At 43.5% G+C, this 27261-nt stretch overlaps 1 protein-coding gene across 1 annotated transcript in view; it reads left to right on the top strand.

Annotated features, from left to right (window-relative positions):
• Positions 1-21109, top strand: part of LOC147900606 (Transducin/WD40 repeat-like superfamily protein) — a 109306-nt gene extending 88197 nt beyond the window's left edge. Inside the window, exons 13-19 of the mRNA XM_087375908.1 lie at positions 8391-8482; positions 12787-12864; positions 13001-13067; positions 19721-19812; positions 19896-19995; positions 20114-20190; positions 20580-21109. Coding sequence (XP_087232034.1) covers positions 8391-8482; positions 12787-12864; positions 13001-13067; positions 19721-19812; positions 19896-19995; positions 20114-20167 — 483 coding nt within the window. The 3' untranslated portion in view covers positions 20168-20190; positions 20580-21109. The remainder of the gene's footprint in view (positions 1-8390; positions 8483-12786; positions 12865-13000; positions 13068-19720; positions 19813-19895; positions 19996-20113; positions 20191-20579) is intronic.
• Positions 21110-27261: the final 6152 nt, after the last annotated feature.

Below are 27261 nucleotides of genomic sequence, written 5' to 3'. Positions count from 1 at the left end.
CAATGGATTGGGCCATAGATCTTTTGGAGTAAGGATTTGGAGATGTCGATCGATGGTTGAGAGAGTGGAGGGCTTAAAGCTGGATCGAAGGTGGGAAGAGTGAGAGAATATCTTTAGTAAAGAGGTGGGTATGGCTCCTGGTTAAGGGATCTGCTACGCAGAAGATATGCATGCCGTGACGCCTAACGCTTGACAGAGAAAAGTATATAGAATGGTGGCTCTACACAATTCTGGAGTTGAGCCGGGACCAGAAGGGAGGTAGGCAAGAACTCATGCTTTGGTGGAGACCTCGTCCCAAGTAACATGATAGCATTGGGTGACGAGTTGGAGGCTTCTGGTTCACGAGATGGAGTCTTTTTGCTGGCCTAGTACATTTTGTGGGTGGCTACATTGACGAAAAGAGTGGGGGCCTTCTGGCGGGTGCCCCTTTACCGCCCCGCTTACCCTAGGTGCATGTTGGAGTCGTGGCGGTTTCCATGTGACAGTCTGGAGATCTCTGAGAGGCAGTGATGTGGTGACAAGCTTGTTTCAATATATTTGCTGGTGGCGTATAGGAGCGGTCTCTTTGTCCGAGCTCTTGCAGCTCCTTCTCTGTGTCTGAGTCGTCGTACGACGTGAGCTAGGGTCCATAGTAGTGTCCGAGTTTTTGTAATCAGCAACAAGGCCCGTAGGCATGAGCTGGATATAGGGTCAAGGTCTTGTCTCTGAGTCAATTCCAATAAAGATTGTTTTGTCCATTCTTTGTGTCGCTATATTTCTTCGCAGTGCAAGCATTCGAATGATAACATGAAGCTGCAATTTCTATATTTCATGTGCAAGTGAATATTCAATTTTGATTTGAGTTAGGGAGCCATGTGAACTATTGCATATCTGAAATCTAACAAATAGAGGGAATGGTGTCCTTTTCTGGTAGGAATATTCTCTCTTGGGCCTAGTTGTAGACTCGTGGATTATTGGAAGGCGGCCAGTTGCCTTCCGACAAAAGTGGGGGAAGAGAAGGTGGAATTCGTGATCTTGAGAGAGAATCTTGGGTGCCTTTCTTTCTTTTTTTGGGCAAAGGAAGGCATCATCTCTGGCAGCTGTGTCAAGATCTTCTAAACGAAGGCAGGCATAAAAATCTATAGCTCTACGGAACATGCATTAGGGTTTGTTTGCAAAACCTTGTCAAAGCCAATAAGATAAGAAACACTTTCTCCGCCATGTCTTAGACCGATGGTAGAGAAAAAGATTCACTCTTCCTCCGATCTAAATCCAAAAGGACTCTCGTGCATGAAAGGCATACTCTGCTCTCTTATGTATCAAAACATGCTGATGAGTCCTTGTTGTAGCAAGGTGCTCTTGGATCCAAGCATTTGTAGGCCTGTTCTGCTCTTCCCTCTATAGGGCTGCTAACTACCAACGGAGGTCCAACTCCCGTATGAGAATTTCATGTCTTCTGGTGTTAGCGATAGTATGATTAAAATCACACAGACACCGGAAAAAGGGTTGCTGCCACATGTGAAGGAGATGACAGTTTACCTTGCAAGTGAGATTCCCAATCCTGCAAAATATTCTCTATGAGGCCCTTCTCTACATACAAAGCATCTTGGATCTTGGTACTAGTAGAGCGATGCCTTGCACGAGGCTCAGAGATCAAGAGAAATACTGGAAAGTGATCTAAGGTGGAAACTCATGGTGGAATGTATACCGAGCCACCTCTGTCCAATGCCCAATCATGATTCATCAACATAAAATCTGTCAATTCGCGCATGGATGGCATATGCGGCCTCCTATTTGACCATATGAATAGGAGCGAATGAGGCAGAGTCTTAAAGGCATCATCTATGCGAACATCCTTGCAACTAAACGCAATGGACTTTTGCCCAAGTCCTCTCCGTATCATAGTGTGCTCCTTGAGCTACATGCTTTTGTTGGTTTGATGCTTCGATATGCTCTGGTCTTTTCTTGACTATGCTCAATGGCCGATCGTGGGCTTTAATGAGCAAATGATGCTGATATGCTTGTATGAAACTAAGAATGAATGCCATTGTGGGCTATACTAGATGGACCTACTATGATTCCCTTCCGTGGAGTTTTTGCTTAAGCCGTCTTGATGTCACAATGTGCTCTTTGAGTACTTTTTTTTTTCAAAAAGATCACTTCATTAAGTATGATTGAATTCCGCAAGAGCAAGCTCTAATGCAGGAGTACAACATGCCATGCATGAGAAGAAAATAAACAGCTCAAGAAGAGCTAACAAAAATCGAAGATGGAGGCTGAAAATGCCACCTCAACCCTGAAGAAGACTCATAGAAGAAGGGAGATCCTCTCCAAACTCTGAAGAAGATAGCCCTCCTGGCAGTAGCTGCTCTGGAGGATCCTTGCATGCTCGACCAGATGGCCATCAGAGTATGTATGGTATGAGTCCATATGTTGGCTTGTATGGTATCAGTCCATATGCTGGCCATAGACTAGAAGGGATGAACCTGTGAACCCTCTATCGCCTACGTACATCTGGCCCTCCATATATGCCATGCTGTAATGCTAGCAAGAATCTCCCATGATGTGTCTACCGAGGCATGAGGAGCTTTGAAAGGAGTGAAAGGAACATTCTGAAGGGAACAAGAGTCCACAAAGTGTCGTCATATAATGAAGGCTGAATCTAAGTCTTGTCCCTCGAAAAACACCTTAGGGCCAGTGAGAGAGAACCATGCCAGTGATCCCCAGGTCATGAAGAAGGGTGCTCTATGAAAAATACAAAGAATCCTAGCAACACCCTTCCAAATCATCCTCGCCTGTCTGCACTCCCAAAGGCAATGCAGAACTGACTCAAATGCTATGTGGCATAGAGAACAAGTAGGGTCAGTAGCCCCGAACCTGGATCTCCACAGGTTCACTGCAATTTGTCCATGAATAGAAAGCCAAAAGAAAAGAGTGATCTTTCTATTTCTGAGGGATTTCCAAAGCCTCCTCCAAAAATGAGATACCCAAGTCCGCAACATTGCCTCTGTAAGGCCCTCCTCTACATAAAAGGCATCTGGAATCTTGATACTGGCAGAGCGGGTCCTCACATGAGGATCTGAAACAAACAAAACCACAGGAAAATGATCTGAAGTGGACACCCCATGTGTAATGCATACAGTACCACCTCTGTCAAGAGCCCAATCATCCACATAAAATCTTTCAATCCGTTCATGGATAGGTATCTGCAACCTCCTGTTCGACCAAGAAAACAGGAGTGACTGTGGCTGATTGCGGAAAGCATCATCATGCCAAGCATCTCTGCCACCACTAAACTGAAAGAGGAAGGCATCCCAAGCTGCTCTCTCTAGGGAATGAATACCGCCTTCCCTATCTCCTTTTTTGTCCGAGGGCATTTCAACCATGTTGAAATCATCGCCAGTGATCCAAGACTGTGCAATGTAAGACCAAGAAAGCAGCTCCTTCCAAAGAAGGACACGGTTCCCTCTAGAATTGGGGGCGTAGAGGTTGGAGAGGCCAACCTTACACCCACCAATCAAAAGGATGATCGAGTGAGCTCTAGAGGGGACTATGATCCGGCATCCAATCACCAAGGGTGGCATCGAAGAAGAGACGGAAATGCAAGTGCATCCCCTTGTGCCCAAGGCGGGTGACCTAAAAGTATGTTCTGAAAGAAGCTTACCCGACTTGGCAGTATCCCTAGCATCCAATTTGTGTTCCCCTTCATGAGACTACTGTTGGCGCCACGGACACCCGACTACAGGCAGGAGATATTCATATCCTTGTTTCTTGTGCTGATGAGGTTGCTCCTATCCCCCCAGTTGTTAGCGGGAAGGAGACTGATGAGGTTGCTCCTATATCCCCCAGTTGCTCATGGGAAGGGGTCCCCACCCTTGGATCAAATCATTGCCAAATCTCGTGCTTTACTTGCTGAAAATGCTAGAGTTTGTGCTTGGCTCCGCCCGCAGCCCTCTTCGTCCTTTGCTCTCCCTTCTACATCTATTGATAGAGGCAAGGGGAGTATTGCTCCCACTCCGCCATCTGCAGGGGTCTTACATACTCCTGTGCCAGATGCATCACACAGGAATTCTTTTGCAGTTTTGGATGACATGGCAGAGTTTGAGATAGAGGAGGATTTTATACCCTCTACTTTTGGGGAGTAGGTCGTTGAGATTACTGTGGACAGAGCTTCCCCTGTTGCAGGTGTGGGAGTGTTTTCTCCAGTTGACTTTCCTCCACTTGAGAGGAGGATTTTTTCCCAAGAGAAGGTTGGCTCCGCTACCAGATCGGGTAGGGTTTTTCATCCCGTCGTCTCCTCTAGCCAATGAGGATTATTAGTTGGAACGTTCAGGGCCTCAGAGGTGTACCTCACCCTTGCCGTAGGCAGCTGATTCGTGACCAGCTTCATCCAGGTGTTACTGGGGGACCCAATGATATTCTTATGATCCAAGAATTGGCTCACCAACTCTGATTGGCACCTAGCGAGGGACGACTGGAGAGCAGGACGTACTGAAGGTCCTGGATGCGCTGAAGAACAAGGACCAAGATGATAGGCCGAAGGTCTTGAGCGTGAAGTAGAAGCTCTAGTAGCGTGGGTAGCAGGATGTGCAACGGGTCATGAGGTAGGTCCATGGGGTGCTACACCCATGGACCTTTTAGGCCTTTTCTTCTTCCTTGGGCAATCTCTGGCAAAGTGCCCAAGGGTCCTGCATTGATCTTGTCTCCTTGCAATCTTGACTCTCTGTCTGAAGAAAGAGCCATCCGGACGTTGAAGCATAATATGGTCATCCGTGATGTTAGGGTCAGAGACAATGACCCTAACCCGCGGTACCCCATCCGACCTAACTGCCTCTGTTGCCGAAGAAGGCATCCCAGAGAGAGGGGGAATCTCGGTGACCAACCCGAAAGTGGCTCCAATGGAGTGTAGGAGTTGATGGTACACTTGAGGAAGGCCGGGAGTTTGATGAAAAGTGAAGTTGTTCGGCGGTTGTCCTCCTCCACAGGGTCAAACCAAAAAGTCGTCAAAAAGATCCTCCTGGAGCTCAATGCTGAAGGACTAGCCTGATGCACTGTACCTGCTCCATCTGGGGCTCCATCTGGGGAGTACAAAACAACCTGGAAAAAACCTTGACCAAGCAGGCGAACATCCGTGAGGTGCTCTGCGAGGTTTTCAGGTTATGCAGCGAGCATTTCCCTGGCCTATAACCTGGAGGGGTGGGACCCGTGGATGCGAGCAAAGAGTGAGGTGGAACTCTCCTGCTCGGTGTCTTCCTTGAGCTGTTGCAACTCGTCTTTCAAAAACGTGACGGTTTTTCGCAGTCGGTGGAAGTGGGCGAGGATTGACTGAGGGCTTAGCCATCGTCATCAACCTGAATGGGAAGGCTGACTCAAACACGATGATGATCCATCTGCTCTACTTGCACACGAGGAAGGCGGGCGACGGCGAATGGAGCAAGAAGAGGCTCTGAAGCGGAATGAAGATGAAAGACGGGGCAAGAGGAGGCGGGGCGGGAGGAGGGCGGGGTAGGGGAGGAGGGGGGGTAGAGGCGGGAAGGAGGCGGGGTGGGGGCGGGGTAGAGGCGGGATGGGGGGTGGGGGTAGGGTACGGGAGGGGGGCGGGATGGGGGCCGGAATGGGGAGGCAGGGCAGGGGAGGGATCGGGGGCGGATATTGCTCTTCCTTTGCCTATGGTGATTGATTAACATTCATGTAGGAATGGAGCTTCTCTTCACAGATCGTCACTTTCACATCCTACTTAGCCTTGAAAGGAGTGAGAAAAACCCGGAACCAAGTGCTAGTGATCTAGACTATAACATTATGCTTGTGGCTCCTGGAGAGTTATAAGCTAATTGTGAAAAACCTCACTCCAACAAATGAATATCTGATATGTGGGGGCCGGAGTCTCGAGGTAAGCAGAAAGCATCCAGTCCATAGCTTGAGAGTGGTGGAGCCTTCAACCTCCACATCCTTTTTGAGCTGCAACAACCTGTATTTTGAAAAAATGATGGTTCTCACGGCCCGTGGAAGCTGTCGAGGATTGCATGAATGGAAGTCCATTCAACAATCACACAATGGGAGGCCGACTCAAACATATAAAAAACCCTTCGATGGCTTTGCAGAGGCTAGAAAGAAGGGCAAAGGTGACTAGGAGGGTAGAACTGGAAATGTGAGAGGGGAGAGGCTGAGAGGCAGAGCAGGAAGAGGGGCTGAGAGTAGGGAGCTGAGAAGGGAGAGGCTGAGAGGGGAAGAGGGGAGGGCTGAGAGGGAGAGGCTGAGAGAGACTGAAAGGGAGGGGCTGAGAGCGCTTTTGGAGCTGCTAGCTGCTAAGAAGGAGCTCTTCTAGGCATTCTTTGATTGGTGCAGATTTGGAGCAGCAGGTGGCGATTTGAAGCTGATCATTGCTGCAGATGTAGAATCTGTTACAAAACTCGATTTTGATGCTGTTGAAGGCACAAAACTTGGAGCAGATTGCAGCTTTCCTGGCCTCGGACTCTGAGTATGTAGCAGGTGGAAATGAAGGGCAGCTTGTTTGCGAGGTTACCTCACCCTGATGAGCAGCGGATAAGAGGCGACTTGGAGCAGCAGGGTGTTGGTATATTCAAGGCCCTAAGGACAACGACAAAACACAGATATGAGGCGATTTGGAGCAGCTGACATGAGAAAGGCAAGGGGTGAGGTTCGATGGTAAAGCCGCAAGCATTTAGTCCTTGGCCTGTGATCTTGAAGGGTGGGGCCCATGAATAGGTGCGAATAGTGTGGTGGAGCACTCAAACCTCACATCCTTTTGTAGCTGTAGCAACTCATGTTTTGAAAAGGTACACGTTCTTGTGGCCGGTGGAATTGGTCGAGGATTGATTGGATGGGTAGGCATTTGTCAATCGAGGGTGGAAGGCCGATTCAAATAGTTGAAAAACCCATCCGTCGCTTGTAGGGAGAATGGAGAGGCCGAGAGGGGAGGCTGAGAGGAGGGTAGGGCTGAGAGAGGGAGAAGAGGAAAGAGGCAGAAGAAAGGGGGGGGGGGGGGGGGCATCGAGGAGGGGAGAAGCCGAGAGTGAGGGGAAGAGCTGAGAGAGAGGGGAGGGGAGGGACTGAGAAGGGAGGCAGATGGAGGCAGAATCAGCAGCAGATAGAGTCGGGTTAGCAGCAGCTAGAAGTAAAGTAAATTGCAGCTAGTACACAGTGATGTCTATGGCCCAATGAGGACAAATGCCATTCGAGGGGGACAAAGGCAGCAGCAGAAGCAGGAGTTAGCAGCAGCAAGCTGGGGAGAAGTTGAGGTGTTAGCAGCAGCAAGCAAGAAGAGAAAGCAGGTGGCGGGATCAGCAGCAAGTGAGACTGTTAGCAGCAGCAGAAGAAAAAAGCAGCAGCAAGTGGGAGTTAGCAGGGAGGCAGGGAGCTAAAAGCAGGTGGGTAGGGGCACGAAAGAGGTAGGGAAACAAGGAGGAGAACTTGCGATGGGGCATTGTTGGAATCCTCCACTCTCAATGGCTGCAAAAATGCAATTGATTATTGGAAATGGAGTAATTGCCACTTCAGCCCCAATTTTTCCAGGTTCCCGAAATTTCCATTCCAGCTCTAGATTTCACCATTTTTGACACTATTCCCTACACATGATCTTTGCACAATCCTTTACTTTGGAGCATTTCCAACATGCTTGAGGCCACAAAAGTACTCTGCCACTCCAGCAGCAGCATTGAATGTTTGGACTATGTTAAAAGAGTTTGTTGTCCAACCTATACCAGTGCTGTTTTTAAAAAGTAAAACATAAAATAAAATTGGTGAAGTCTGCCAAAATATAGGCCTAGCAAAGGGGAACCAAAGCCCTTTGAATTTTAGAAATATCCTAATGTACATCTTTCAAGTAAAGTTTTCGTTCAGGAAGGTGGCTGACCATCTTAGCCCTTAATGACTGTCTTACTGCTACCTCCCTTTTTTTCTCTTTATTAATTTTAATGGTCGTATCTCTCTCCCGTTTTCTCAGTTTGTAAATTTCGTCTCTTTGTGAACTTATTTGAATGCAGCCAAAAATTGAAGTCTCAAGACTGTCTATGAGTACACCCACTCTTATTTTTTTCTGGAAATACGGTTGAACGGGGTTGAGGGGAACAGCTCTGCTCTTAACAGTAAAGATGGACATTTGATCTTTAAAGCCAAGATTTCAAGAAATGAAATAAGGAAAGATACATGTGGTTGTGCTCATAGTGTATGTACCTGATACTCTGCTGTTTTGTCACAGTCCACACAGTTGGATCTTGACTTTCAGGAAATTGACTCTGCTTGACATTTTATAATTGAACTCAATGTGGTGCTCTAGGTTGGACAGCTATTGAAAAGAATTTATAAATTCTATGTTGATAAACTTCATGCATTGGAAATGACGTATTGCATTGGGCTGTTGTGTTCATGTACTTTATTACTTGAATTCGCAGGCTCAGACAGAAGTTGAAAGAAGTGGGATCCAATCAATTAACTTGAATCCATGCTGTGAGAAGCAGCTTGCTTTCCATCTCAATAATGGATGGTATTTTCCATTTTACCAAGTAGTCTGAGGCTTAAGAGGAGCAGAAGTAGTTCTTTTGTATATCGTGGTTGTTTCCAGCTGTGTCAGCTGAGTGGTTTATTTCTCATGATGTGGTAATGAATTGGGGTGTGCTCTGCATCAAATTCAAATTCAAATTTGATTTTGAAGGGGAAGGATTAAGAGCCTTGTGTACTCTGAAGTATGTCTAAAATTTGGCCATGGCACTTCATTGCTATTCTCTGCTCTGATCAGAAGTACGCTTTTGGAAATGATTCTTTTCCTTGAATATTTCAGAGAATTGAAGCAACTCGTGTATGGTTCTTGTGATATAAATAATTTTGATACCGAAAGGTGGACAACTCCTGAACGTATGGAAACCTCTTCAATGATAAGAGGCGCAAATAGCACACTTGTAGAGAAAAGTTTAGGAATAACCCTATTCCTTGGATAAGTGAAGCATCAAACAGTAACTACAGAAGGCCTATTTAGCATCATAATTGCCCAAATATATATTTCAAAATGCCCGAGCTGTCTTTCTGCATGGGAAGCTAAAGGTGCAGGTGTATGGGAAGCAGGCTTCTTTCTACGACCGATAAGGATTGTCCGTCAGAATATTTATGTCTTGGTGTCCTTAGGTGGTGGGATGAGACTCATAACTACCCAATGGAAATTCTTAATGCATGTGAGCCTCGTTTGTCCTCTAGGTATTAGGGCAGATAATCTCTGATACTCTCAAGAAGTGATCATGATAGAACTGGATCTTGGTAGGGAACTCCTGATCCCCCCAAAACTTTGTGACGTAGAGAGTTGGAGTAGATCAAATCGTATGATACAATTGATCTCATATTTTGGGACCAGGGGAGATAGGGCATCCAAGCTGTACTGAAAAGGGGGGAGTTGATCCATTTGAATACCATGACAAGGCAACCATTTGTATATATACATATAAGGCCGTGCTAATCCCTCTATCTGCTTGTCGTGTGGATGACTCTAGTGCCAATCTTGATAGCCTCCAGCTTGGCAAAGCCCAAACGCTATGAAGGTATTGTCACTGTTTGAAAAATAATATGGAGTGAGTGTCATGGTAAACATTGCTTGTACTATCTGATGAGCTTACTCCAAATAATCTGAGATCCATATTCATCTGTAGCCTCTCAAACCTCCTCCAAACAGTCCGCCGAGATATCACTCCCCTAGAAAGGTGTTGCATACATGGTTGTCGGTCTTACTAGTGTATCAAACAGCCACCTGGTGGTCAGGGGGTCCTTGAAGTGTGTCTGGACGCACTGTCATTGTAGTTGGGCCAAGGCTCCTTGACCTTTCGTAAGCTGTGCCTTGGTTGCATGAATCATCGTGAAAACTGGTCTTGTGACGACCATCCCTAGGTGAGTGTAGGATTGCATGATCTCCACTTGCTCCCCTCGGTAATTGAATCCATGTCGAGAAATACTGCTTGTGAGGTGTTGAAGATCATGACCTTGGTCTTACCAAGGTTGACTGTGAAGTCTTTCTCCGTGAAAAACACCTCTAGAGTCTCTAGGTGTCTTTGCAAGACTGGTGCTAAGGAGGATATGAGAACTATTTCATCGGCATTGCATGATCTCCACTGGCTCCCCTCGGTAATTGAATCCGTGTCGATGTAGTACTGCTTGTAAGGTGTTGAAGATCATGACCTTGGTCTTACCAAGGTTGACTGTGAAGTCTCTCTCTGTGATAAACACCTCTAGAGTCTCTAGGTGTCTTTGCAAGACTGTTGCTAAGGAGGATATGAGGACTATTTCATCGGCATATAATAATTTCTGTTGCTAAGGAGGATATGAGGACTATTTCATCGGCATATAATAATTTCGAAAACATTCTAGATGATCGAAGTCTCCAATTAGTAAGTCACCTCAGATGAAGTGCAGGGAGAATTCAGAAGATTGATCTAGCCCTACTCTTGGATTGGATTCTTCTAGGTGACAGGCCTCACTCTCGGTCTACTTGGCTTGGGGCCTTTACGAGATTAGGAATCCCACTTCAGGTCTTAGGACTACGAGGATCAGATGGGGATGCCTTGGTCTTTGATGTTCTTGCTGAAGGTAGGTTGTCCAAATCTACATATGAGATACTTATGCATAGTTCATTTCAGTCTGTCAAGGTTGTAGGTCATGTGGAGCCGTGTTTTTTGGCTTTAGGATGGTATCTAGATTTAACCCAGATCATATTTCCTTACGTTCATGGGGGATTTGGGTCTATGGAGGTGGCTCCATAAAGTATTTGTAGTGGTACCTTGGGGAGTGGCAGCAAATTGATGTAGGGCATGGAGAGAAGAGCCTCCCCTTCTCTTGTTACATGGTCAATAATGCCAGGAAGTTTGAGATTGGTCTTTTAGGAGTCCACCAGAACACTCCTCATGGGGAGAAGAACTTTCATATTTTTGCTAACTTGCAGATTTTTTTTGGAAGAGACTCTGGAAATAACTTTGGGAATCTGTTTGGAAGAGACTCTGGAAATCCTCTGAATAGAAATCTTTTGGCTTTCTATTCATGGAGGGATTGTTGTGAATTAGTGGAGTCGTGTTCGGGATAGACTCTACTTGTATTTGTTGCCTTTTTGTTATGGAGTCTATTCAGCATTGCCTATGGGATTGCAGACATGTGAGGATCATTTGGAAAGCGGTTGCTATCTTATTGAGCATCTTTATGTCTTCTCCTTTCTGCATGACATGGGGTTCGGTAGCTTGGGTTTCTCTTTCGTGGCATGAGGTATTTCATGAGAGAATGACTCTTCTTGGGATCTTTCTATTCGACGACATTTGACCTGCACATGCAGTGGATACATCATGGGAGTCTTTGGCGAGCATATTAGCGTGGCATATTTGGAGATGTAGACGCACAAAGACCTTGGATGGTTCTGCACACAGGTTGCCCAGTATTTGGAGAGATATGGTACACACCCTGATGGCCATTCGAGGGAGCATGCAGGGGTCTTCCCAGGCAGCCTCTACCCGGAGGACTGTCTTCCTTAGGGAGTGTACTGGCTCCCTGTTCTCTCAGAGTCCTCCACATTTTCGAGGTGGCACTTTCACCCTCAACCTTAGATTTTTTCTTGCTCCCTTAGAGGAGCTTAATTTTTCCCAAGTAGGGTGTTGGTTTTTTCGTGCTTTGCATGATGTAGTTCTCCCTTGAGCTTTTCTCTCGGAGTTGCTTTCATACTTAATGGAAGTCTTTTCTTTGAAAAAAAAAAAGTCGCACCAAATGCCCGCTAGAGTGGTCATTAGTCTTCCACTATTTTTCAATTACTGGGTTACAATGGGCAGATCAAGATTTGCCACGTTATAAGGCTGGCTATATTTTCTCAGGGTGTTGTTAGGTGAAAGGAGGGATCTTTGCTTGGTATCAAGGATGTTTGAACAATTTGAAACTAAAATCCAAAAGCCACCCACAACATGGAGAGTTATATCCCACTTTTGACCTCAAACTAAAAGATCCACTATTGGTATGCTCTTGAATATTGGGCTGCCTCACATGTGTAAAGGCAATATTAAATATGCTTCTAGACACTCCCTATATCAGGTGTCATTTTGTCTCATTTTCTGGATTTATGGGAAGCCCTATGTAGCAGGCTAGTAACCATAACTAGTATGCAATGCACATGGGTTGATGGATATACCCCAGAAACTAGATACGGGAATTTGACAAAGCCTCCATGCCAAGGGGTCACAACTTACATGTGTACCAATGCGTGTTGTGTGTGGAAATGACAATTGCGATGTTTGAATGGGCCATTGTAAGTTCCTAGGATTCCATTGAAACACATGAAGTGGTCATCCCTCCCAAAGACAAAGGTGCCATTGAGTCAAATCATGAATGCTATAAGATTAAGGCTGATTTCCCATTGCCGCTCTAGACAAAGTAGCTCTTCCAAGGACTTGACTGTGCCATGCGATTGCAAGTACTAGATGAATCACTCCCCTCGACTGTGTCTAAAAGGTTCCTTGCAAATTTATGATGTTGTTAATCATACTTTTTTGAGAATGCTTGGGAACTGCACATCACCCACGCTCTGTTTTCCTTCAAATTTGTATGATAATGGTACAACCGTCAAAGTAATTAAATGTGGATTTTCAGGGCGAATATTAAAGCTAACATACATTTGTAAAAAGGGTAGGCATAGCTTTTTGAAGCCGAAGCTCCCCCCAAAAAAAGTAGCCAAAGTCTTTTCATAGCACACCATTTTCTGTTTCTGCACACCATGGTTAAAATTACCATTTAGGAAACTTACGAATTGCTCCTATGATGTGTTATCAAATGACTACTCAGGTCTGGTGTGCTGGATCTGTCTAGCCTGAAATTGACACACATACATTGCCCTCCGCCACCATGGTTTTGTTTTGAAAGGTATAAACTCTACCTGATATTCATTCTTTCTCTGGAATTTCCCATGGTAATAAGTGGTAGAGAAATTATATTTCTTCTTGGAGAGATCCCATGTATAAATTTTAACGAAAACTTGGTTGCCCCTTAATGAATACAGAAATGAAGCCACAACAATGAGGACAACCCTTTTGGAAAGGAAGCCAACATGGTTATCTACAAACTCTGTAGGTTGCATAGTGTACAATGTCGCCATTTGTGATAAACTGTACATCTTTTGTTACTTTGCGGGGGACTACAGTACAATGCTTCATTTCAAAATCAAACATAGTATTCAGATGTCTATGTTAGAGAAGGAATTTGAAAGTTGTAAAAGACTGCTAGAATGTTAGCCTACAACACAGCAGGAGAACGTCAAAACTTTCATGTAATATATGAAACAAGACTTCCAGGCAAGCAAGAAATTAAAGTATGTTATATTTGCTTTGTAAGATCCACAAATCTGGACAGAGCTTCTTTTCTGCCTTTACAATCGAGCATGTATCTCTCACAGCATCACCTACATGAGGTAGGGAAAACGTGTTTCAGCAATGTAACCCTTTAGAGTTGATCCAATAAACTTGTCTCCTTAAAAAAGACTCTCGATGCCATCCAAATTTACTTGTCTAAAGATACTAGCAGGGAGAAATAGGTAGGCTTAGAGTTAATTAAAAGACTCTTCTCCTAAGGACTTGCACGCTACCATGACATCTGACTCAACTATTCCACATTTTGGTGAGGCTAGAAAGCTGGACGGTACCAACCATCCAACTACGAAAGTGCCATTTAGTGGCAGGTAAAAAAAGGCACGAAGCTAAGACCTGCTGGTGTCAAAGACTCAAGAAGGAAGGTTACGATTTTGACAAATCAAACAAGGTAAGGGAGTGGAAACTGAAGGTTGCAATTCCCTCTCCATGCTCACGAGGGATGGCTGCAGATGTGGTAATTGTAGGACATTAATTTCATTGGTATAGACATGTAGGCTAGTCTAGAGTTATTTCATTTATTTAGACTTAGTCTTGCTATGTGACACTTGGGGGTCATACATATGCCCTGTGATCACCAGTTGTATTTATCACTCATTGTGTTCAGTCCTTATCGAGTTGGTTCTCATTGCTTCTCTCTCTCACATTTGTGTATGCTCATGTTGCTGTCTAGCTCTCACTTTGTGTTTCTACATATGGTATCAGAGCAAACTTGCTGAGGGTCGAGCACAAGACTTGCTGAGGTTGCTGAGGGTTGAGTGCAAGACTTGCTGAGATTGTGAGTGTGGAAGAAGATCAGCGTGCTCTTCTATTTGGTGCGAGGCTCAGCCTCTGTAGCACGTGATTTGCGTGAAGAAGCTCAGCGCTTGTTCCATTCACTGGTGTGAGGCTCAGCCTTTGTAGCATTTCACTGAGAGAAGAAGTGTGTTGGAAGGAAGGGGCGTCTACCATGAAGTTAGGAAGGAAGGCTTGCACGTCGTTTCCTGACGTCATCTCTTGATGTCATTCGTGAAGAAGCACGAGATGAAGGATTTATTTTGGAGTTCGATGACAAGTGGTGGCACACCTGCAGGAAGCGCATGATGCTAGCAGGAAGAACTCTCTGGAAGGCTAACAGCGGCGCGTTGGTGCTTGTTGGGGACGAAATCTTGAGAGCCAAGGAATGGACGTCTCTAAGAGCATAGCAGGGAGTTTCATTGACAAGCACAGTTTCATTGATGGAGTGCGTGATAGAATTGATGCCCATCGAATTTTTCATCGTCCAAGTGCTTCTGATGGTACCAACGTGACCATCTAACAAGTAGTGTGAGCAGCAAAAAGATCTTCCATGCTTATCTGCGCAGGTGCCTGATGGTAGCAGCATGACCATCAACAAACAATACTGTGAGCAACAAAAGGATCTTCCATGCTTGTCTACGCAGGTGCGTGAGGAGCAACATGGCCATCAATGTGAACTTGATTTGTTCTTGATTACTTCTTTGTGGGCAAAATCTCAGGAGCAGAGAAGATTTCTGAGTAGTTGGGTGTAAGATTCTCTGTTTTTGCAGGTCTCCCCACAATCATGTCACACAAGAACTCCCGTCATTTCTTAGAATTTGACAAATTGGATGGGATACAAATTATGCCATATGGGCATTCATGTTCAAGCATATTTTAATTGGCAAAGGCCTTTGGGAAATAGAGACAGGAGAAGAGACTTGTCCTCTTGACATTCCTGCAACTCATACGTCATTTGCATCTACTACTATAGCTATCATTTCATCAAAGGAGCATAAAATTTTGACAAGCGCAATGGACAAGCTATGTCGGTGATAGTGAATTCAGCAAAGAAATTGCTTATGCAAAATTTGAAATCATGTACATTGGCAAAGGATGCTTGGGATAAACTTGCTAATATGTACAATGTCAAGAATAAGGTCAGATTGGTGTCCTTGGAAACTCAACTCAAGGAGTTTAAGAGATGTCTTCAATTCAGAACAATTCTACATGGGAACTAGTAGATCTACCAATGGGCAGATCTGTCATTGACACGAAATGGGTATACAAGGTGAAATATCATGCCAATGGTGAATTGGAAAACTACAAGGCACACTTGGTTGCCCTGGGATATTCACACAAGCAGAGGCATTAACTACGAGTAGACATTTGCTCCTTTGGTCACTATCAGGTGTGTTGTGGCCATGGCTGCCTCATATGGTTGGCCAATCTATCAAGACAGCCTTCTTGAATGGAGCCCTCAAAGAGGAGGTATATGTGAAGCAACCTCCAGGCTTTAGTGTTGCAGGACAGGAACACAAAGTGTGCAAGTTATGGAAAACATTAAATGGTTTAAAACAAGCACCACATGCTTTGTATCATTGCATACATACCGGACTACTATCACATCAGTTTTCAATACTCAAGTGAGTCCAACTTGTATGTTCTACAGGAACATGACTACATAGTCATCTCATTTTATATGTAGATGATATTATACTCGAAGGCAATGATGCAAAGAAGATTGCAGCAGTCAAGACCATGCTATTCTCAGAGTTTGAGATGACTGATTTGGGGCTGTTATATTATTGTTTTGGACTTGAGTTTTGACAAACGGCACATGGCATTTCAATTACTCAATCCAAATATGCCTAGAGTATACTTAAGCAATTTAATGTGCGGGGCAGCAAACCTGCATCTACTCCTATGGAGAAGGGACTCAAACTTAGCAAGTATGATACTGCTAAGAAGTTTGATGGCACATTATACAGGCAGCTAGTTGGGAAGCTCATCTACTTGTGCTCTACCAGACCAAACCTTTCTTATGCCACGGGCTTGCTATCACAGTTCATGCAATCTCCTACTGTCACCTATTGGAATGCAGCCAATAGGGTTCTTCGATACATATGTGGGACTGTTCACTTTGGTTTGCATTATGCTACAAGTGATGATTTACATCTCCATGGTTTTACTGATTCAGATTGGGCAGGAGATTGTGATGACAGAAGATCTACATGTGGGTATAGTTTCTTTATGGGCAGCACTTCCATTTCATGGCAATGTAAGAAACAGCCCAAGAATTGCTCATCTAGTGAAGCGGAATACAAGGCAGCAGTTGCAGCCTCTATAGAATGCATCTGGTTGAGGAAACTCATGTATGACCTTCATCCTTCAGATGAGGGTGTTCCCACATCTATATGCTGTGATAGTCAATCATAATCGCTATCGCTCACAACCTGGTGTTTCATGCTCGCATAAAGCAATTTGAAAACCACTATCATTTTATTCGAGGTTGTATCGATGTGACAGCTACATTGCTCTTCAGTATTGTCCCACCGAGGATAAAGTGGTGGATCAGAGGAGGCTGTTCCCACATCTATATGCTGTGATAGTCAATCATAATCGCCATTGCTCACAACCTGGTGTTTCATGCTCGCATAAAGCAATTTGAAAACCACTATCATTTTATTCGAGGTTGTATCGATGTGACAGCTACATTGCTCTTCAGTATTGTCCCACCGAGGATAAAGTGGCGGATCTCTTTGCCAAATCTATTGCGGCGGATCCATTCATACGATTTCAAGAGAAGCTCGGGATGAGGGACATTTGCACAATGTCAAGGGGGGTAGTCAAATGACATTGTGTATTGTGTACACTACCCATAGGTTGCTATTTCCTTTCATGGATGAATTTGTGCAACCATGGTACTTTAGGTACCCTAGGTACTTTTGAGACATTTTTAGAGATCACATCCATACCATTGAGGGGGCGTATGTAGGACATTTATTTCGTTGGTATGGACATGTAGGCTAGTCTAGAGTTATTTTATTTATTTAGACTCAGTCCTGCTATGTGAAACTTGGGGGTCATACATATACCCAGTGGTCACCCATTGTATTTATCACTCATTGTGTTCATTCTATCCAGCTGGTTCACATTGGTTCTCTCTCTCACACTTGCTGTGTATGCTCATGCCGCTGTCTAGCTCTCTCCCTCAATTCGTTTTCCTAGAATAATCCCCCATATCCACTTGGTGCATACAAATGGAGCTTGAACGATCTCTATTAAGCCAAAAATACATGGAGGATCATCACGCTTTGAGTTGTTATGGAGGATGAGTTAGCACACGACTCTACTTTGTAAAGTGAAGGTTCTCAAGGTTAAGTAGCACCAATTGTAGGATTGATAAACGAGAGAGCAAGCACAAGATTCAAGAGTCGATGGATATCAGCCGTCACGTCAACTAGATTAAAAAAAAGAGAAGTACATGGTACTTGAAGGTAGACCCTAGGACTAAGTGTCCTAGGTGTCACATAGGACTAAATGTCCTATGTGGCATAAAAGGCACTAAAACACTAGAGTGCCTATAACTATGCCTACAAGGCACATACCAGGGCCCATAGGGCATCACTAGAACTGGGAGAAGATGGCCTACAAACCCCCCTCCATGCTGAAGTATTCTGGAAACGTCTCAGAATACCTGGTATTTTCTGGTCATGGTGGCACATGTTCATCCAAAAGGATATAGCCACCTATGAATGGTATCCCAGAGAGTGCCGGCAAGAGGTTTGCCATATATCATTTTATTAGCTTCTTCTATACTGTATTTTGCTTCGATCAGCTGCTGCACTACTCTGGCCTTCCCTTTGGGGTCTTCGTGTGGATCGTGACCCGCCTTGGTTCTTTCTTCCCTGTATTGCATAACAATCTCCCAAGGACGGGGTGCAGATTTGTTTGCAAAGTTGAATAAAGCAGTACTGAAAGGGGCTACCTTGGAGTGCTTGTTCGTGTTGCTCAGGTCTTTCCTTGACACCTCCACCATCAGTCGGGAATGGAGCACATTTGACCATGAAATTTTCATGCCTTTTTTAATAGATCTGATGATTGCATAGCTCTCGCGACTGATAGTGTTAGTTTTGACAAGCAATTGAACCATTTCTAAGTACCATTCAAGTTGTTGGCATCGAGTAGGGTCTTGGACTTTGTTGACAAAGAAATAATTCTTTACCGTTTCTGGGGGCCTGAATTCTTTCTGCATGTCAGCCTCCACGTTCTTCTCATATGTGTCTTCTTCTTGGGTGAGGGGAAGATTGAAGACATGTGAGATTACAATCGGCGTTGCCATAAGCGTAGGACCGATCATACCTCCGGTCTACTGGAAGTGTTCATACGGCTTCATAGCATCTGGATGCAATTCCCATGTGTTCCACAGTAAGGTAGCGTAATCCAGGAGGTCGACTTTCTGCAGCTACTTGCTGTGCTATGCCGGGTCAAAGGACACACAGAACACCTTGAAACTGGTTTGCATCATCTGCTTCTTTGCGGGGCATATGATCTGTTCCCTGTCTAAGTCATCTTTATTTGGAAGAACCATATAATTGGCTCAGGGTCCTCCATATCTTTCTTCTAAGGGCTTTTTCGAATGGGCGTCTGGCCTTTCTTCTTCCCCATCGCGTCTTCTTGAATAGCGGTATCGCTCAACAATGTTAGCTGCAAGTTGGAGCTTGTGTCTGGTGGAGCATGGGAAAGAGTGAGGGATCACTTAGTATGTCAGATCAACAAGAATTGGATTTGATGGTGACAATTAGCGAGTGAGGATACACTAATAAATGAGACTAATATGTAGTTTATCTAGAGCTTGATAAGCAGATATAGGTGAACCTTGAATCTTCAAGTTGCAACAACAAGGGATTTAGGAACAGAATCTTTATGTATGTAGTTGATTAGGATGACTATGTTGATATTCCTCGAGTAAAAGTGTGCTTTTGCAAAGGGAATGGGGAGCAAAATCTTTGCTACAGTGATTTGTGGATTCAAACATTACTGATTTTAGATCTTGTGTTTAGGACCTGCATCTAGCAAGTCTCCTCGATCACCATTGACCACTAAACACTGCTTTACACCCCATTGACTACTGGTATCTCTCTGGTATTGGAATTTGGAAAGACCTAAAGCTTCAGAATGCATCCCTATCAGTTAGGCTTCTTTGAGAGTAACTGCCATCTGAAGTCACGTTGCTGTTGTAGACTGGAAAGAATGAACTAGCCTGATTACCAGTATGCCTTTCACATGATGCCCTTCTAGTAGTTGTCCATTGAGGATGCTTTCCTTATGGATGTGAAAGGCATTCCCTCTCGCTGGCAACTTGCAGCCTCAATAAGCTATCAAATCATAACTTGAGTATATGCCTGTGAATTGTCTTTCAGAAGAAACTGTCCTCTGATCCGCGGTCTTGGACACTTCCCATGTAAATATTATTGAGTCTTAAAGGAATTCATGCTCAAGCAATACAGAAGTTTTCATGGATTCTCATCCAAATAAATAATTTACGACGTGTGTTTCTTCAATGCCTCCTCTTCATAAATGTCCCTGCTTTGCAGATTTATGTATGTGGGTCTTCATCGAGCTCAAAAATGAACTTTTTGGATTTCAGAACAGGCCCAGAATCTCCCCATTATGTTGAAGAAAACAGGTAAAAAGATGTGCCAAAGAATCATACATATAAAATCTCTCTTGAATAAACATGGTATATAATTGACAAGCTTATGGTTGCAGAAGCAAAGCACTAGCATCAAATGTTGAGCTGGCAGTCTCGGAACCTGTTGTGGCCTGTACAGCCCATCCAATGAATGATGACATCATGGCTGGAACTGAGGTAAACTTTGAGGGGAATTCATTCTTGATCATTTGTATTCCTTGCATTCACATCTTCCATATTGTACTTCGCTGCATATACATTGAGTACGTTAATTTTAAGGCTACACTTGTGACAGGCAGCATCCATCCTTCTTATTGGACATACAAATAACTCAACTGAAGTAGAATGATCAAGCTTGACACACGGCATCAGGTATCTCCGTGATGACAATGTATGGCAGTATGATTGTATTTTTATGTCTTGAATTTGTTAATACCAATGCTGCCTGTGAAAAAACTAAAAATTTTAGTGAAAGTTTATGGATATGAAGCTAAGTGCTGATGTCTGGTAAAGTAAAAAATTTGGTTCAATTTGAAACTAAATCTGGGCATAGCATGCCCATCTTTGAACAAATAGGGCTCCTGTATAATGATCTGTCTTCTTTGGACACTCGTATCAACAATAAAAACAGCATTGGAAAAACCCTTTGTAGTGATGCTGTTTGATAATGAAGGAGAACTACAATATTGAGGACCATGCTGTGAATGCGTGGATCTTTGTCTGAATTTTTTAAGGCTTTAAGTGTGCCTATGTTTGTGCAGAGTCGTGCCTCTCTCTCTGTCTCTCCATCTCTCAGAGAATCGGGCTCAGCTACACCTCACAGATTTCAGCGCTTTTGAATCTGACCCTGGACATAGCGGAGTAGAGGAGCTAGATGATATGAGGGCAGCTTGGGTCAGTGAGATGAGACGACGAGGGAGGCGCAGCCAGAGACGCAGGGGCCACACACGATGAGAAGGACCAGAGCATGCACGATGGAGGTTGAAGCCATACTGCCCTGCTCGGAGGGGATCGCCTGAGCAGAGGAGTCACTCTTGATATGGGCCTTTGGATACAAGGATCAGAGAGACAGCATCCCCTACCACAGCGAGAGATGACCCCGCAGACAGAGCTACGGCACAGGAGCGCCACCATGGCACCTGGTTATGTGTTTGACTCAGATTGAGTACTAGTTTTGAGTTTTGTTTAGCATAGTACTCAGCAAATAGTGGCTTGTATGAATAATTCTTGAGTTTGTACTTTGTTTCCTAGGCTCGCGAGGCCTTCCGAAGAAGTAATACATCTCTTTCTCTGTCTCTCTGTCTCTCTCAGTGAGAGAATCTGCAAGGCATGCATGAGGTCGATGGTGGAGTACCATAATTATCAGTCCATCTTTACAATCTCTTTAAATTACCTTCAAAGCCAATTGATCATTGCATTATAAGGATCAATTAGTGTGAATGCGGGATGTCTTTGGTTTCATTAAGGATATAAAACCTGCTACAAGTACAATACTATCCAGGGCAGCAGCAAAGACGGCTTATTTTTCTTTCTTTGGGTAGAGCTGCAACATAAGTCATATGGCTTAGCTTTTCTCTTTCGGTTTCTCTTAATCAAAACCAGATGGCGCCTTATGCTTGCGTTCTGATGAGGACATAGTCGTATTCTTTCCTTGATTTCCCATCCAATTGAAACTCTCTCTCTCTCTCTCTCTCTCTCTCTCTCTCTCTGCCATAGTGTGAGACGAGCAGACAAACTTAGATACAAGAAATTTTTGCAGCTCACAGAGAGCTTGGCACCTATCTACGTCTTCTGACTCCGATTTTGAGTTTGAGTCTTGCTATTTGTCCCTAGTTTTGGGCTTTGAGCTTGCTTTCCATATTTTTGGGTTTAGTTTAGTTTAGTCCAATACTTAGCAAAGGGTCTTAGCGAGCCCTTCGCCTCAGCCCACAGTTTCTTTGTATGGGCATGTGTCACTTTGATATTGTACTCTCATAGGGCCGTGAGGTCTCCTGAAGCCATTAATGCATCTCTCTCTCTCTCTTTCTCTCTCTCTCCCCTCTAGCACATGTATCCATCTTAGCTGTCCTACGCGTGATTGAATAAGCGGCAGACCGACTTGCAAGACCAATAACAAAGCAATTGCGACCATAAAGGCAACGGCTAGCGATAGGTAGTCAACAATGCAGCACACATGCAGTTGCAATGTCAACACATAGAGAGATTGTGCTACTCACTAGGAATAGTTGAATAGAGAAAGTCGGCCATACAAGAGCAAAAAACAGGCGAGGGGAAATCAAGCCTTCAAGGAGAGTCTAAATCAATTGAAGAGCCTGAATCAATTGAATCGGGTAAGTGTCTCATAGCACGCCTCGGGGACCACAACAAGCTTCAACGGACTCTATAGCAACCCAAGGCATGGTTGCAACTCCTACAATGCACAAAGCAAGGTGTAACAACTAAACCCAACGATGGCAATCCATACTAACATAGTAGAAGCTCCAATAGCAAGGCGACACAAGTAAAGCAAGCAACACCCTGCAATAGACCCAAAGCAAGCACTAAGTAGCTTCAAACAAATGAAGGTGCATCCCAATGAGCGCCTAAGCGACGACAACCCCCAATGGACCAAGGCCGTATGCGAAGCGACACAACCTTCAGCATTTTGACGGTAACATAGGACAACAAGCACAATGATAGATCCGGAAGCAACTAGCCAATGAGTTTACGTCGCGGGCGAACGGAAAACTAGAAACGAAGTTGAGACATCAAGAATAAAATCTTTAGAAGATTTTGAGAGAATCTCATAAATTTTAGAGCATCAAAGCTTATCTTCACCAGGGTTAGCTACGTAGTCATAGTTGATATGTGACACCATCTTTACCTACATAATGGAGCTTGGTCAGTTTTCTAACGCGTGGCTCTCTATTTGCCACATCCTCCTCCCTAGCACGTCATCAACAGTTGACTCGAAGCCACATCATCAGACATGTAGCAACACCATATCACACTTAACATGTCATCACTCCATGTCAACAGCTAGCTCACCTACCATGTCAGTAGACACGTTAGCATACACATCACCTACCATGTCATACGCCACATCAACACTACACCTCAGTACTACCATGTCATCAGTCCACGTCAACTACCATATCAATTGTCACATCATCTATCATGTCATCACTATCACATGGCACACAATGCGACATCATCACCATCTCATCTTTTTTTGCCCCTCCACCTAGTTCAAGTTGTATCTCTTAATCCAGGAAGAATTTGAGGGTTCCTCTAAAAAGAAAAATTGCTTAAATTTTCACTCTCTATGCACTTGTTACATCACGAATAGGTTTTGACACTTGTATCATATACTTATTAGCCTCGAAAACAAATCCACTTCTTTCACACATTGACGCCTCTATATCGATGCATCTGATTTAGCTCTTAGAAAAACAAAGAAAAAAGAAACTATTTCTTTCTTTTCATGGCTCAATGGTTAGTCTAGCATAGATTATTTTCCCGAAGAGGAGACGTTTTAATTTCTCCAAAAAGAAAAAGGAGAATTTGAGAGTCCTCTAAATAGAAAAATTACTTAAATTTTTACCCTCTATGCACTTGTCACATCACGGATAGGTTTTGACACTTATATCATATACTTATTGGCCTCGAAAACAAATCCACTTCTTTCACACATTGACGCCTTCTCGACTAGTTCCTACTCGGTGTTAGTCCTTCACTCACATGCGGTTTCACATCATAACATTTTGAAACCCTATTATCTATAGATCTGAGTAGGTTTCAGAGTCAGAGGTATTGACAAATTGTTCCCTTTTTTATTGGCTATTTTTCTAGCATATGTGCACATTATTGTGAGCCTTGTAAATCCTCTTGATTATTCTCGGCATCATTTGCTACATAATCCTTCTAATAGATTGGATATATATTATAGTTCTATCTTCACCAGTAGTTCAGATTGTAGTTGATTCAGACAGTGTTTTGTACATGCATTTTGAGTGTTATTTTGCATCCTGTCTACTACTAGCAACGTCAATTTGGAGGCATTTGCTAAGTTAGATAACTCCAACTATGGCACATGGAAATATCAAATGGAGACTATTTTTGTCCTTCAAGACAAATGGGAGTATGTAGATGGGTCTACATCTAGGCCATCTAGTAAACGTATAGTAACTCCCATCATTTGCCGCATAAGCCTTTTAACATATTGGATATATTGTAGTTGATTTAGGTAGTGTTTTTGAGAGGCATTTCAAGTGCTATTTTGCACATGTCTACTACTAGCAACCTCAATTTGGAGGCATCTGCTAAGTTAAACAACCCTAACTACGGTAAATGGAAATATCGAATGGAGACCATTTTTGTATTTAAAGACAAATGAGAGTATGTAGGATGGATAGACCATCTAGTGAACCTATAGTAAATCCCACCATTGCTAGACCACAAGTAGAAAGGTCTACACTTGTACTAATTAAGTATACACCTGCAATAGATCTTTGCCATTGTCCAATCATAGGCGAATTGAGACAAGAAAGAGAAATATGCATATCATTTGATTAAAATGTGCAAGATATCACACTTGGACAGCTCAATACAGTCAAGACATCCAAAGAATCTTGGGATAGGTTTACAACTCTTTATGAATCCAAGAACACATCTAGAATACTTACACTCAAAATCTAGATCAATCAAAGTTTTCACAACAATGAATCTAGTCATGCTTATGTATTCGGAGTCAAGGATTACAACAATCACCTTACTACAATAGCAGGAGAGACTATGGAGCTTGCAGAGATGGTTCAAATCATCTTGAATGGACTGCCTCTACCTCTGTCTGAGGCTGTGAATGCTTGATCAGTGGAATGACCTTTTCGTGCTTGAATGGCTTGATTCCTCAGTTCTTCACCAAGTAGCATTGATTGTATTTCTTTTAGTGTTGGAACTTGCCTTTGAATGGCAATACTCTATCATAAGTCTATACACTATGAAAGAGAGTATTGCAAGAAGCAATATGACCAAGGAGGTCAATCTAGCAACAATAGAGAGAATGTTTGTGGAAGAGGGAATCATTGTGGTGGATATCAACGCCAAAGTCATTATGCCAATGAACCTTAGTGCCTCACACAATGTATCTGTCAATTGAGGATATCGAGAAGCTTGGACACAATGTAACTTGATATTGATTGTGTGATTCCAAGGGGGAATGTTGTTATCAAGTTAACGATAAAGATCAATATCCTTGGTACATAGACAATTGTGCATCATCTCACATGATAAAGAATTAATAATGGTTTATAGACATGGAACTATTAGAAGTATCTAGACTACAGATAACACCAAATCCAGTTCAAGGAAAAGGCATTGTCTCTGAGCAATTTTACTTGTACAAAAGGATTAGTAAAAAGATGTACTTTATGTTTCGAAACTCAATAAGAACCTTTTGTCAGTTGGACAAATGACGGAACACAACTACAGAGTCATCTTCGATGGAGATGGATGCATAATTGGATGCATAATCTGAGATAAATCCAAAGCATGGTTCACATGTTCGATTGCTCTCTAGCCACAAGGGTGTCCTCAACAATGGGTGTGGTCGCTATGCTCCCGAAGCCGTGCCTCACATAGGTTTGAGGTGGACCAGTTGTCCTAACATAGGGTGTGGATGCTTCACTTCCCACGAGTGCCACCAACTTGAACAGTGACCCTTCTCCCAATACGAGGGTGTGACACTCGTTGATTCATCTCATCTAGCTCCAAGTAGAGGTCCGTGAAAATCTAGTCTTGCTTTGGATCGCACTCTCTAGTGATACTTCTAAGCTTATTCGTCGCTAGCTTGCACTCTTCCACATTTACCAAAAAATTTGAGGTGCGGATTGAAGTTAGAACTTAGGACTTACAACTATAGAGAACAATCATGATTCACAAGACAGGAATTTAAAAATTCTACCTATCTAGTCATAGGCATGCACAACATATGCAACTTAGAGTGACAATAGATAAGTCATTCTAATTGCTTTGTGCTAAGCCTATTGCACCCAACGACCAATCCTAATATACATCAAACATTAATATTAAGTAAAGAGTTACAAGAGGTATAAATTTAAATATTAGATTTTAGTCTTGCAGCTTTAGATTTCTAATATTACTTGTGCAAGAATCCTCATAGTTACTCTTTGTAGGTGGGACAATTGACATCCAAAAGACTTCCACAAAAAAAGAGGTTTGACTAAGGAGTCCCTCTTCCAACACACGGTGGAAGCAAATGCAGTTCCCCTTTGGTCATTATAGTTTATGAGTTCTTTAAGAAATGTGCCATGCTTATCCTCATGCAATGCTTTTGAAAGATATGGATCTCTATACGAGCCAATGCCCTCATTTGTAAAGAGAGAGGAAGCCTTGAAAGCGGGATGCATAATAGTGGCAACACCATGGATGGATCGTTTCATCCACTTCCACCTCTTGTTGGCAAGAAAGAGGATGTCATCGTGCTCTGGTGTGGTATCTAAGCTATCACTAATATTCAAACAAAATAACGATATGTTAGACTCCAAGGATTAGCTATCACTAATATTCAAGCTATCACTAAAATTAGCTATCACTAATATTCAAATAAAATAACGATAATTTAGACTCCAGAGATTAACATTCAAAATCAACGAATAGGTGATGGTCCATGGAGTTACCATGATGGACTAATATCCGTATCTAGAATGATAGAGCAACTAATCTTTGCAATGGCCTCTTTCATGAAGTGATGGAGAAGCCCTAAAGTAGCCCCCTCCATGTCCTGCCATCATGTGCAAGACCTTGTACACAAGCATAATCACAATAACGATGGACTTCACCTCTTGCCAAAAGGTCTCCTTCAAGCAAAGTCATTGAATGGTTTTAACATCTTATTGATGTAAACTTGACTCTCCTTCCAACCATTCTTGGACATGATCATGTTTTGAAGCTTGTTATGGATATCATAGAATCGATTGAGGAGTAGCCACGTAGTAGCAAAACATGTCTTTGAGAGCTTCTTCAACTCCTCCAAGTCAGAGTAGGTACGAAAGATGGCAAGGACCTTGTATTGTGAGTTGATGAAGATCACAATGGTCACCCATGCCAATTTATCTATGTCCTCCATGAGAAGTTCAAGGCAGTGACTAGCACACGGAATCCACACTATGGAGGGGAACTCCCCTTCAAGCATGCAACCCATGGACCTATAATTGGAGGCATTTCCTGTTATAACTTGCACCACATGTGTGTGTGGATGATGGCACCAAAGTGCTTCTTGTCTCAAAAAGAGCAATATGTCCATTCAATTAAGGGATAGACACACAATAGAGGGAGTTGGAGATGGAGTGGGGGCTTGGCGGAGAGGGGGGGGGGCTTGATGGACAAGGAGATGGAGAGGGAGGGGCAGGCTGATGGAGAGGGAGATGGAGATGGAGATGGAGA

The sequence above is a fragment of the Dipteris shenzhenensis genome, chromosome 6 (assembly GCF_047967505.1).
Source record: "Dipteris shenzhenensis isolate YYH24624 ecotype China chromosome 6, Dip_SZ_1.0, whole genome shotgun sequence".
Lineage (NCBI taxonomy): Eukaryota > Viridiplantae > Streptophyta > Polypodiopsida > Gleicheniales > Dipteridaceae > Dipteris > Dipteris shenzhenensis.
Note: the sequence above shows the minus strand (reverse complement) of the source record. Positions and strands in the feature narration are given on the sequence as shown.